At 38.2% G+C, this 13,398-nt stretch overlaps 1 protein-coding gene across 1 annotated transcript in view; it reads left to right on the forward strand.

The window, feature by feature from the left end:
- Window positions 1-13,398, forward strand: part of TMEM63A (transmembrane protein 63A) — a 33,715-nt gene that overhangs the window by 14,060 nt on the left and 6,257 nt on the right. The window contains exons 10-19 of the mRNA XM_068395179.1: window positions 319-399; window positions 1,017-1,140; window positions 1,502-1,635; window positions 3,683-3,820; window positions 5,686-5,839; window positions 6,593-6,699; window positions 8,382-8,468; window positions 9,090-9,152; window positions 10,117-10,279; window positions 11,397-11,502. Coding sequence (XP_068251280.1) covers window positions 319-399; window positions 1,017-1,140; window positions 1,502-1,635; window positions 3,683-3,820; window positions 5,686-5,839; window positions 6,593-6,699; window positions 8,382-8,468; window positions 9,090-9,152; window positions 10,117-10,279; window positions 11,397-11,502 — 1,157 coding nt within the window. The remainder of the gene's footprint in view (window positions 1-318; window positions 400-1,016; window positions 1,141-1,501; window positions 1,636-3,682; window positions 3,821-5,685; window positions 5,840-6,592; window positions 6,700-8,381; window positions 8,469-9,089; window positions 9,153-10,116; window positions 10,280-11,396; window positions 11,503-13,398) is intronic.

Here is a 13,398-nt window from a genome sequence, read left to right on the forward strand (position 1 = left end):
TTAGACAGAATTGAGAAAAGACTATATTTCAATAAAGTTAGTTAACTGACCTTAAAATTAGAATCTGAGAAAGTGGCTGTGTATCCACACTTTTTCTGTTCATGCTTCCACACGGCCTTTACTTGGGAATAATGGTGCACATCTCATATTAAAGTAGCATTCAGCAACTGTCTCTCTGGAAGTCTCCACTCTATGATACCTCATTCAGAAATGAAATGAGTGATTGAGATGTCAGTCCGAAGTCAGTGATGCTCTTTGAAACAGTTTCTTCATTGTACTTTTTGTTCTTACTGTTCTCATATACTGCTCCCTTTTCAGTGCTGCCTACCCAACCTGCACTGTGCTGGAGGTCCAGCTGTGTTATGACGTTGCCAAGCTTATTCGTCTCTTCAAAAAAAGGTACTTGTTTTTGTAATCCACCTGAGTTTAGCATAATTTTATGAATGCTTTGCCAGTCCTTAATCAACATACACCAGTAGTACTAAGCTTGCGCATACTAGAAATGAGTTCTGCTCTTAAAGTTCTGGTCTGGACTTCAGTTAGATTCAGCTGTGTTTTAAGGTGGGTTGTGGGGTTCAGCCTCTTTCTTGTAGGTGTGGTATGTTGTGTGTTGTGTAAGATAAGCTTTGACTTGCTGATTATTTGTTTATGTATGTATGTATTTAATTATTGTCAGGCAGTGCAGAGTGGAAAACCCAACTATTGATTTAATAAGTCTGGGACCCTGCTTCTTTGGAGAGAGGTCCTGGTCACAGGAGAAAAAAGCGTTGTCTTCTGGCCTATGTATTTTTTTTTCCTGGAACCTCACTACAAGTGTAGGCTATATATAATGCCATTACAGACTTGAAAATAAATTATATTAAGTCGCCAAAATAACATATATGAATGTCTTTGGTGACTCATTAATTTGTTATCAGTCCTTGACGTAACTTTTTCTCTTGGGGATTATATTCTTCTTAAGCTTGATGCTGATATTGTTTTCTTGCAAAATGTTATGGATGTATTTTTCTGTCCAGAAAACAGGCAGAAAAAAGCCTGACTTACTATGAACACCTGCATCAGAAGTATGGCAAGCGGGTCCAAATCAACCCTAAGCCATGTGGTCAATTCTGCTGTTGTGAAATCGGAGGATGTGAAAGGGTAAGAGGTTGTGTTCATTTTTAGTTATGGCTAGGTAGATTGTTAGAAGAGTAGAGAACAGTTTGTGTGTGAAATCTTGTTGAGCTTTAGAAAATTCTTTATGCTTTTGTTGCAGATAGCTCATCCTTCATGTTCTTGCACTGCACAGAAAAGGAATTCCCCAAAACTTTTGAAATGTAATCTTAGTGCAAAAATTGAAATACAAGGAAAACTTCCTGTTTGTGTGGCTTCGCATTGTGACATGATTTGTAATTTGTGGAAATAGTATGAGGAAGAGAGACTATGGTTTGTGTAAGCTGTATTTTAATGAAGATATTAGCCATCTGGTACTTGGATGTAACAGTCATCAATTTCCCCACAGGAGGATGCTGTAGATTATTACACCAAAGTTAGAAATGAACTGATGGAAGAATATTCAAAAGAGGAACAAGCTGTTCATAATAACCCACTGGGAATGGCTTTTGTAACATTTCAAGAGAAATCCATGGCAACCTAGTGAGTTTTGTCTGTTGGCTTGTTTGTTCTCTTTTAACTATAATAGTACAACTGATCTCCTGTTTGTGTCGATTGTTTGCTTATGTTGGTTCTTCTTCCTGTCTTCTTCTTCGCTATTCTGTGGATTTGGTCTGCTTTGCTTTCTGGTAAGTTTTCCTGTCAGTGTGCATTTAGCCTCTCTGCTTCGAGTGAAGAAAATATCTAAGGGACTGAATGGCTCTGGACATTTATTGGGATAAGGAGCCTTTTTCTTCTGTGTGGGATCCAGTCTGTCCAATGTAAGTTAATAGTAGGCCAGACTAATTGGCTTGAATATGAGTCACTGATACATACACATTATGTCTATTTCTTACCTGTTATTATAGAGATATGTGTAGGCCTAACAGCAAAAGTTGTTCAGCGCTTTTTACTCAGTCATTTGTAGAGAAAATGCATGTAGCCTCTCATTTTCTGTTGTCACTTTGTGAGCGTCTTTTACTAACACAAAGTAGGTAAAGGGAAGCAGAATAATATTTGTATTACAAAAATAATACATCATGCTTTTTTTATTCTTCATAGCCTCTCTAATTTAAATTGTCTGCATTCTTTTGACCTTCAAGTCATGTTAGAGAGCCAGTTTTTCAGGCTTTTTTTCAAGGAAATCCATGGTATAGTATTCTTTGCAAGAATATGAGATGCTGGAGAAAGTTTTGCTTGCTGATTTTTAACTGAGTGGTGGTTGTGTGGTGAAATTTGCCCCACTCCTAATTTTGTAATGTGACATGAATCTAGAACATGAAATAACATTTTAAGATGTGAAACTGAAAGAAGAAATAAGCACTGAAGTTCCTTCTCTAGCTGCTGATTTGTCCTATACAATTTTGATGGGATGGTCTTTCCTTGGGCATAGGTTCTGAGTTGTACTGCAGGCATCTCTGCAGTGATTATCAAGAACTGAAAAGATTTTAATTTGTTTAGCTTGGAATCGATGTGGTGGACTCTGTTCTCTGGAAAATTAGGTTAGATTATATGTGAAGCTGAGGCTAACATCAAATTGAAAGTTATTTTGTGCCCTTAGTAGGCTCTGCTCCATGGAGCCCTGAAATACGGTGGGACAAACAGGAATCCAGGACTGAGATTCATGGAGTCAGGTGGTTGTAGAAGCTTGGTTAATGATGGTGCTTGGTAGTATGGCTGGTAGTGCTAAAGCTTGCTCTGTATGTATTTTTAAAAATAAACTGTCAAAATGTAATTAACTTTCTTAAATACTTGCTGCTGCAAGATGCTGGCAATTCGACATCACTACTTGACTTCTGGTAAGGTAAAGATATGCGGCTTGGGGGTTATTTTTGTTTGGTTTGGTGTTTGTGTGTGTTTCTCTGTTTTCTTTGTTAAGAGCACAACTGAGAAACAAGCATGTTCAGGAATTTTAGAGTCTACCCCTTCAAATATAATATATACTGTTTCCATGCTAGTGTAATAGAGCTTATCTGAAGTGGAACTTCTTTTGCACAGTAATGCACACACAGTTGTATTGTCTTTGAATATACGCCTCGCACTTCTATTGATGTGTTTTGAGAAAACTTTAAAAGCATTTATTGTGTGCATGTTTAAATTTTGTTTAGATACATTGATTGTCAATCAACTCATAATATTAGAAGATAAAATTAAGTATTGTGATTATTTTAGGAGTGGGTGAAAGAAGGTAGTATTTTGAATTGCAAGAATATCAGCATGATAAAAAATTTTCTGAGAATTGGTACTCAAGGCAAAATTGGCTAGTGTTGATACTAGTGTAATGAAATAAGAGTGCAGACTAATCCTTTAGTCTGCTTTGACTTGAAAACAGCTGTAGTTACATAAAGAGGTGTTTGGGGAACTGGCTGTCTATTTTTTCTAATGCTTGCAGGCTTTGATTAATTTTTCTATATTTTTTTTTAATACAAGTCACTGCTGTTGTTCATGTTGGTAGAAGCACTGAACAGTTCAAACCAAGACTGCTTTTTGTTTCCAACTTTGTCAGATCTCTAAGACCTGTGGTAGTAACTGTTTATTTTCTTCCTTACAGTATCCTTAAGGACTTCAATGCCTGCAAATGTCAGAGTATTAAGTGTAAAGGAGAACCCCAGCCATCGTCCTACAGCAGGGAGCTGTGCATATCAAACTGGGAGGTTATGTACGCTCCTTATCCTGAGAATATTTGTTGGTAAGATTCCTGTCGTACATACATTTATTTCTGATAATGTAGGTTTAGACTGGGGACAGGAGAAGGGGGCTGAGCGCATTTTTCTTTAACCCTAAACTAAGACTTTATGTAGCGTTTGGGTGTGGCTGATTTGCATCTTTATTTCCATTACTGGTGTTCTTCATTGACCTTAGGGAGGCCTCTCAGAGGCTGACTAGATTTTTGCCACCCCAAAGTTCTGGTACCTGCAGTTCCTGTTGACTAAAAAAAAAAATCAGCCTATTAATGTCTGTGCCTCAGTGTTTCTGTTTTTTTGAGGTCAATGCAGATCTACTGTTGAGATCTGGGGAAAGCAACTTGGTGTTAGTGCTGAGTATTCTCCAAGTCTGTACGTTTTTTCTGAGTTGCCACATGACAGGTATAGCTTGATCCACTCTGTGAACTATGGTCTGTCTTCTAACATCTTTTTGTTGACCCAGTAAATTTTCCAGACTTTACCCACCACTTACAGTAGAGTGTCGGAAAATAGATAAATGCTTTTTGAATTAAACTGTTCCGCTGCTGCCTTCTGTCATGCTTATAGGCTAAAAATGGCTAAACGTTTTCCAGTTGCTTTGCAAATAACGTAGGGTTGGGTCGATATAATCCCTTGTTCATATAACATAAATTTGTTGTGACATTGCCATTGCCTAAACCAAAACTGCAAGTGAGACACAAATATGCAGAAGTTACTGTATTTCACCTGTATGTAACTTTTTTTTCTTTAAAAAGTACACTTTTTTCCTAATGATTTTAATAGCAAATTACTTTTAAGGTGACCATGCCATCTATTTCTAATAATTGAGAGGTTTTCTCTAGAACTACAATTCTGCAGTTGGGAATAAAGTATAGAATCTTCAACCATAAAGCAACCAGCCATGATTCTTAGTTGTGTCTTTTGCAGCTGTGTTATTTTGAGACATGAATTAAAAATCTCTTGCAAGCTGTTTTCCAAGTAGAGTCAGTTTAATCTGCCTTTTCCATGAAAGGGTTCTTGCATGCATGTGTGCTCCTCTTCCTTTCTTCAAGCACTGTCTTGTGGACACAGGAAGCGATAGTTGAGACTCAGTGGGTGAAGCACTCACAAAGCTTTTCTAAACATCTCTGAGAGGGGAAGATGGTAGGGTTTTGTTGTTTTGGCATGTTTTCCTGTTCTTTCTCTTTTCTCCCCTTGGCCTTGAAGAAGAGGAGGCACAGGGATTTGCTTAGTTACTTGCCTAGGTTCACAAAAAGAGTTGTCATAATTGGGGATGTTACTGAGCCTCTGTATCCCTATTTTGTCTGTTCTAAATACTTGGCTTTGGCTAGGGTTCAAATCATTTCACTCCTTCTGGGAACCATTTCTGTTAACGTTTAAGAACTTTACCTGTTTAAGACCTATGGTTGCTGTTTTAATATGGCAGGAAGGGATGCAGGGTTTTTTAATTATTTTTTTCAAATCACAGTTTTTTGGTAGCTTCTGCCTCTGACCTCTATTCTCCTCGCAGAAATTCTCTGTATCATCTTCTCTCTCTGTCTCTTCTTGTTCTAACTTTGTTTAGTACTTCCATATTATTAAACAGTGGAAGTGTTTCATCCCAAACCTTAACTACATTAAACATTGTGTTATGAAAAACTAAATATGTTCTTCTGTGAGCGCAATTTATGTTATCATTCAAGAAAGGTTGCACAGTTTTCTTCATTTCTAATAGCAACTGGAAATTGTATAGTGCTTTGTTATATAACCCTGAGGCTATGAAAGCTCAATTTAGAAAAAGTAGTGCCATCTGTTACTTGATAGTATGTATTTTTTTAACAGCGAATGCTTACTGCTTGTTTTTATGTCCTTTTTGTTTTTTTTTTTTCAGGAAAAATCTTTCAGTGCGTGGTCTGAAATGGTGGTTTAGATGGGCTTGCATTAATTTGCTTCTTTTTATTGTGCTGTTTTTTCTTACTACTCCTTCCATAATCATCTCAACCATGGACAAGTTCAATGTCACTAAACCTATTCACTACCTTAATGTGAGTATCACCATATGTTTGGCTGTAGCTATGTGTCAGACCAAAGCGTTGATGAACTGATAAGTGTATAGTAAGACAATGAAACAATGTCTATCAGCTAAATTTAGTTGAAATTCTCGGGATTGTTTTTCATAACTGCTGATTAAAAAGTGTATGTCCAGAATCAGGTCTTTAGTCCTCTTTTGTCCCTTAATAGCAGGCGGAAGTAATTGCTTCTGAAACTTCATGTTATTATAAATGTCTTATTTGTTTATAGTAAAAATTTGCATTCCAATTTGCATAACTCTAAATTTTGTAATCAAAAACCTTTACCAACAATTGGATTTCAAGTCCAACTTGTGTTTTGATTTTTATTATGAGAAGGAGCGTATTCAGATTTTAAACTCTGAAGTAAAATGCCATGGTTTTATTTTTGCTTATTGGATTCAAAACAGGATGGCATATATATCTGGTCCTAGTTTGACTGCAGCTAAAGTCTCTTGCAAACTGTTCATTTTAAATACTTCCCCAAAATAGTGTAAACTACATAAAAAATGCTTGTGAGACTTCACTCTCAAGGAATTTAATTCCCGATCCTGCTCTTGTTTTTTGTCTTGCACACCAGTGCTGAGCACTCACTCATTTTAAGACTGTATCTGAATATAATTTCTACAGTCCAACCTGCTCTAATTTACAAAAAGCAAACCTTTGTTCTACTACAGCTGCATTAAAATGTTTTTAATACTTATTCTTACTTTTTTTTCCTCCCACTAGAATCCTATTGTCAGTCAGTTTTTCCCAACGCTCTTGCTCTGGTCCTTCTCAGCTTTGCTACCAACAATTGTCTATTACTCAACTTTGCTGGAGTCCCACTGGACAAAGTAAGCATGATTTTCCTCTGTTTTGGCCTTATCAGCTGAATTACTAAAATAAATGGAAAAAGGGCTTATGTTTCATGGAGCTCTTAAATCCACAGACCTCTCATGGCAGGGAATGTCATGTTCTCATTTCTTTCTAATGTTATAACCAACACTATGGAGTTTAAGTAATTTGTAATCAACACAGCAAGTGTAATCTGACCACATGATTTACTTATGCGCCCCCCTGCCCTGCCTCTTTGTGTTAAATTAGGAAAAAAATGTACAAGCAGAACTGGGGGGTGTAGCTTCAACAGAAGGATGGGAAGTGCCTCTGATCCTGTAACTAGCTCACTCTTTGGGAAGATAGGAGGTGTGGGTTTGGATCCCCTCCAGGCTGAGAACATCACAGAACCCCAGAATCCCACTTCAACAGAAAGCGCTCCAACTGCTGGCATGCTACTTATAAAAAGGGCATCCATCTTTTTGTTGTTTTGTATGGAAAAAATGATCTGGATGTAACTCTTGATGCACAACTTGACTGCTGTTGGATATTGTTAGTGGTGATCTGAGAAGACCTATGGGACCAAGGCCCTGCAGATGTGTTCATGCAAGGTTTTCAGATACAACTGGTGCACTCCAGAGATGTCAGGCTCAAATGATGTGCTGCTAACTTGGAGAACTCAGCACAGCTTGGTTTGGCATACCAGATTTCATCCCCAGTTTACCTACAGTCAGATAAATGTGTGATACTGCGCACTGAATCCCAGCTTCACTCAATCTTTTTCCATAATGCCTGTAGCCAAATTTTTTTGTTTTTATAGTCTAAGGTCAAAATGTTTGGACTTTTTTATTTTTTATACCATTCCCTTGTAAGACATCATGTCCAGAGTCTGCTGTTTATTCATCAAAGTTGTATGCTTTTCATCAACTTTTTTTTTTTTGGTGGTTGCACTAGGCACATGAACATAGAGCCATTCTCAATCAGTTGAAATACTTTTCTAAAGTCACTAGTGATCACAGATCAGATTTCAAGCCTCGGTATAGTTATACTGATATGTCCCACAGTGCCCAAGGGCTACGTGATCCTATAATAAAACCTCTGTGGTTTTAATGCCCTATCAGATACCACCTTTAACAGTCTGAATTGTTTATAGCAATTGCTGCACTTTTCTGGCAAAGGTGTGTCACTAGATAGATGTTCCTGCTACTGTAGTAGGAGTATAGCATTAGTAGTGTCATGTTGTTTCCCAAAGACTTGACACTTGGCAAGGGCAGTCAAGTAGCTTGTCTAAGTGTCTGGTTTCTTGGCAGTGGTGCCCTTTTACAAACTGCCTAATCCCTCTTGGCATAACACTTGAAGAGCTGTTTGTTTACAAGCTGTTGCGAGATGCAAGTATCTTTGGATGAGAGACCAGCTGTGATTGTCAACATCCCCCTGCTTGTGGTGCAGACCTGTAGCAATGCTAATTTAGAGTCTGGATTAACATTCAGGAATGTTTTCTTTCCCAAGAAGACACTGAGAGCCTGCTTGGTCCAAATTAGTGAATATCTCAAAGATGTTTGTTTTGTGAGTATCTTGTAGCAATGTGATACAGCAGGGGAAGCTGGAAGTCTGACGGGTGCTGACATTGTCTGGGCAAGATTCTTCATGTGTGGAAGTCTTCCATATGAGTTTCTTACTCAGTGACTTTTTATGTTGGTAGATCTGCAGAGAACAGAATAATGATGCATAAAGTCTACATATTTTTGATCTTCATGGTATTGATTCTGCCCTCCCTTGGTCTGACCAGGTAAAGAATCATAGTTTAACAGAGTAATGTTGAGTATTTTTATCATATGGGACAACTTACTTCTCTAGTTGCTAGTTGAGGTACGCCCATTCCCTCCAGTGTGTATGGTTATATTGTCATTACGCATTAGATTTCAATGTTCATCTTTCATCTGAGGACCTGATAGCCCTTAAAGTTTCCAAAGGCTGACTTTCAGCTAAGAAATTTAAGACCTTGTAAGATGAATGACTAACTGAAAGTTGCCCATACTCTCCATCACAGCTGAGAACCCAGTTTCCTGACTATGTCTTATACTTCGGTTATAGTTGTCCTTTTCTTTCCACCTTTACAGTATTTAACCGTTTTCCCTGGCTAACGTGTAGTTGTCCTATCTATATAATAACTGCTAAAAATGAATCATTAAAACTTTAGTATGAGGTAGACATTTCTGGTTTGTTTGATTCTGTATCTTTTTTCCTATTTTTGACTATTAGTAACTGTGATAAAGCTAAAGTAATGTTCAGATTATTTGATTAAATTCTCTCTGTCCACTATCCTGATCTGAACTACTTAAAAAGAGAAGCAATTTTACACAGTACTAAGCTGTTGGAGACTGAATTACATTAACTATTTTTCTTTCAGCCTTGATTTTTTTTTCCGTTGGCTGTTTGACAGAGAATCGTCCGATTCTGCAGTTAGGCTGGAGTAAGTATTAGCCACTTTTTGCTAAAGGAATACTTAGGACTTATTTATTTCTTTGCTGTTGACTAACCTTGGTTAGTTTATTAAAAATTGTTTGGGGATGGTACCCTGTGGGATGATGTTGAGCTTCTGAATAAGGGGATGAGAATCCAAGTGATTTTGCTATGAAGAAATCCATGCTTTTTTCCTGCTAGCAAATGTATGCAAAAGTTCAATAAAGAGACAGTTATTTTCCCAAAATCTTACAAATTTTGTAGAAGACAGGAAAGAACAAGATGATATGATGTAGGTGAGAGGGGACCAGAAAATGTACTGAGGATTGTTGTGTATCAGGGACAGAGGATCTTCCCAAGAATTACAGCGAGACCAAACCGCTGCGGCAGTTCTCTTTCTGAAATCCATTGACTCTTGATTTTAAGAAACATGAACTTTTTTAGACCAGCATTGCAAATTTGTAGATATTGGTTATTATAAGCTCTTGTGACCGTGGCTGGAGGGAAAGAATAGAATGCAATTGTTAGGACATAGTTAAGTTTCCAAATGCTGTTTCAAAATCAGTAACAAGCCACTTAGGAGTAACTAAGCTAGCAGAGACAATTATTCTATTGCAGTCTTATCTCACCTTGTCTCGGGTTGCTGTTACAGACATCAAATGATGCTCTTGCCTGCTATCAGCCACCCATCAGACTGCTGTATCTTTTCGTGAACAGTTTATTCCTCATCTGAACTGCAACTCAGCAAGGCTCTTACAGTGTACTACACTTACTGCATTTATAGCTATGTAGTACTCTTTTTTTTTTTTTTTTTTTTTTTTCCGACAACATTATCAGAAGTCTTTAGCTACTTCTTATGGTGTCCGGTGCTTATCCTTATGGTAAGAGATTTCCAAAGGCAATAGGGATCCATTGTATATATGCTATATTTGCTTGTCTGCTTTCCAGTCAGTGTCTGATGTCTTTCCTTGCAGATGTGTCTTTTTGCCTGACCAGGGAGCCTTCTTTGTGAACTATGTGATTGCCTCTGCTTTCATTGGCAACGGGATGGAGCTGCTGCGCCTGCCTGGCCTCATCCTTTACACCATACGCATGATAATGGCCAAGTCCACAGCAGAAAGGAAAAATATTAAACAGGTATTAGAGTCCCTCCTCAGCAAGAGGCAATTAAATGACTGGTCCTTATCAGAAACAGTGGGAGCCCCCATCCTTCATACCAGTAACTATTATCTCCTGTAATTTTTTTTTTGGCCTTTGTTTCACTCATCCATGACAGGTTCATATTCCCTTCATCTGCAGTACAAGTAATGGAGAGGTATTTATTCAAGTCAGAGATGGTCAAAAATCAAAACCCCAACTCTGAACTTCAGGCATTATTCTCTTCATAGCTTCAAGTCAGAGTTTTTATGATTTGGATTTTATAGGATAATTCTGATTTTATTTTATAGTCTAAACTTCAGGGTTTTTAAAATTCAAATCTGTCTATAGTTACTTTCTTCTCTCAGCCCGCAGGTGTATACAGCTTACTTTAATCTGAACATACATCTAGCAAAATATATACTTATTGTCTATATTCCATTTTAAGTGGTGGACTTTCAGATGATGTGTTGTCTTGCAGCTTGAAATTCCAGGTGTTAAAATGGAAACTTAAGCCTGCATACAACTGCCCCTTTTGTTCTTTTTCTTCTTTCTTTTTTTTTTTCTTTCTTTTTTTTTGGGTGGGTGCATTCCTTTTTTAAAAGATTCTTTTAAACATTCACTTCTATTAACTGTTGCATATTACCCCTTGCTCTGGTTGAAATGATTTATATTGATTTCATCATCCCAGGAGGAAAAAGTGGGAATACTGACCACAACAAAGCTTTGATATCTTGAGCTTTCCCTACTGGGAAAGCCAGCACAAAGAACAGTACAGACTCAATGGAATCTGCAGTGAGATGAAGGTTCTGAGTTTGGCACAATTATTTTCTTCCTTGTGGTTTTAAGTAGTTGCTTCTTGTAGGTGAAAACAGATTCCCTGAGGAATTACTTTAAGGCTATGAAAGAAGCAGCGTATTTTCTGTAAGTACAGAAGCTTAAAATGCGTAATACTTCATCTCTCTAATTACATCATTTATGCGTCTGAGGGAAGCAACTGATCTCTCACAGGGACAGAATAAGAGAAGGTGAATTGTTGCTTTAGTGAATCTATTCTTAACTCCAGACACACTGATAGATGACATGAGAGTTTTGGGTGTTCTGTTTTTGTTCCTAGCAACAAGCATTTGAATATGAATTTGGAGCAATGTATGCCTGGATGTTGTGTGTGTTCACTGTCATCATGGCCTATAGCATTACGTGTCCCATCATTGTCCCGTTTGGTAAGTTTTCCGATGAGCTGTGGGCACCGTGTGAACGAGATGGGGGCATGTGGGAGGTTTGGAAGGCCCAGTTCTGCATTCTTATTCCAGTTCAAATGCTGATAATCCTTATGATTTGGGTCCAAGTTTCCTTCCCTTCTTGTGGAAAAACAGGGCAGAAGATGGTGAGTTACTTAGCTCCTGTACTGCCTTTAGAAGTTGAAAGTACATTTAATGTCTATCAGATGCTTATTTTATTTCTCAAGTTTGAGTGTATTAGCTGTGGTGGTGATTTTTAGTAGTTAAGCATAGGAGTTCAGGTAGGTTTGGGGATGAGGGGATTACTTTTATCTCTGGGTTCTTGAGGTCTGGGAGAAGCAAGCTGCAAGAGGGTACCCAGCCTGGAGGTCTACCTTAAGCAGCCAAACTTGACTTGAAACATTTTGATCCCCAGGTCCTTTAGGCACATGTGAAATAACTTTAGGACAAAAGTTTGACTGATACGTGTAAAATGAAGCACAAAAATAAGTATGCTGATCCAGTAGCAAGAAACTGGAAAACTACCTGTCCTTGTCACTACTGCAGCTCTTCTGCATTGCAAACTGTTTATCTAAAATTCCACACCCTAAATGAGAATGAGAAGAGGGGCTGTGGTCATCACTGTGCTCTGTGGTCCTGACCCCAGGGATGTGACCTAACAATGTGCTGACTGCTTTGCTGGGACATGGTTTTGGTGAACACCATAGCTGTCCTTTGACAGAAAAGAAAATGCTGTATACTCGGGTAGATTTGCTGGCTTAGAAAACTAGTTAACTAGGAGTTCAGGGCATGTGGGTGCAGCACAGCTGCCCTGTGGTGTAGGTGGAGGTGCAGTCCTACAAGACCCTGAGAAGGTCTCCAGATTTCTGAGTCACAGACCTCCTTTTTCTAGGATGTTTCTCTTACTCAGTTGGTTTATCTCTGTCCTGTAAACAAAACTTAACATTTCTGCCTTAAGTTGCCTATCTATCTGGCTATGATTACTTTCCTCTTCCTGTACCAGCCATTAAATCCTGTATGGGTTTCAAGAAACTTAGCAATCTGTCTAGAACTCATGGACAGTTGTCCATCTTCAGTGAGGGTGACATGATCTATGTCTTATTTTATTGCATCTTTCATTCACAGAGATTCTGGACTGTCATAACAATTACGTATAAAGAATCATTTCAACAGCTACAGCTATTTCCACTCTGGAAACCTGTTTATCAGGCACAAGTAGTACTAAATCATTTTGTATAGTTGGTATTTTCCTTTTCTAATCCAAAATTTTAGAGAGCTAGATACAACATAATTAGCTAAATTAGATATTGTTCAGAACTAGTTTTAATCAATAACCTTATTATTGGGAGAATGTAGCCAATTTTTTTGTAACAATGTACTTGATACTTATTTACATTTTGTGTGCAGTTGTAAATATCTAAATGTGCTACTGCATACCAGAGCTGTTGCAGTTCATAGCTGTCACAGCAGTAACTGTCTTTTCTTTGGGATGAGAAAGAGCTGACTTAAAATCCAGTCGTGAATCTGTTGAAGGCTGAGAGTGAGATGTTAAGCCACTGTTAGACCTTTCTTCCTTACCAGTATGGTGGTGGAGGAGTTACCAAGTCTTCCCTGCTGGCTTGGCCTCATGTGCCAGCACTTTGAAGGAGCTCTGGGTTCACTCTGGGAGCACAAGTGGTGACATAAAGAAGTGTGTGGAGAGAAAGAGAGAGAGGTCGGGAGACCTCGGGGGTCTTGGGCTGGGAATGTAATAACCTTAGGAGCAGGCTGCTGTCATGCAGCTGTACCCCACTCATATTTGGGCTGGATCCACCATTGATATCTAGATTTTCAGTCACTTGGTTAGTGTAGAGCTCCTCAGAGAATCACTGCTTTTTA

Source organism: Nyctibius grandis, chromosome 1, assembly GCF_013368605.1.
Source record: "Nyctibius grandis isolate bNycGra1 chromosome 1, bNycGra1.pri, whole genome shotgun sequence".
Taxonomy (NCBI): domain Eukaryota; kingdom Metazoa; phylum Chordata; class Aves; order Nyctibiiformes; family Nyctibiidae; genus Nyctibius; species Nyctibius grandis.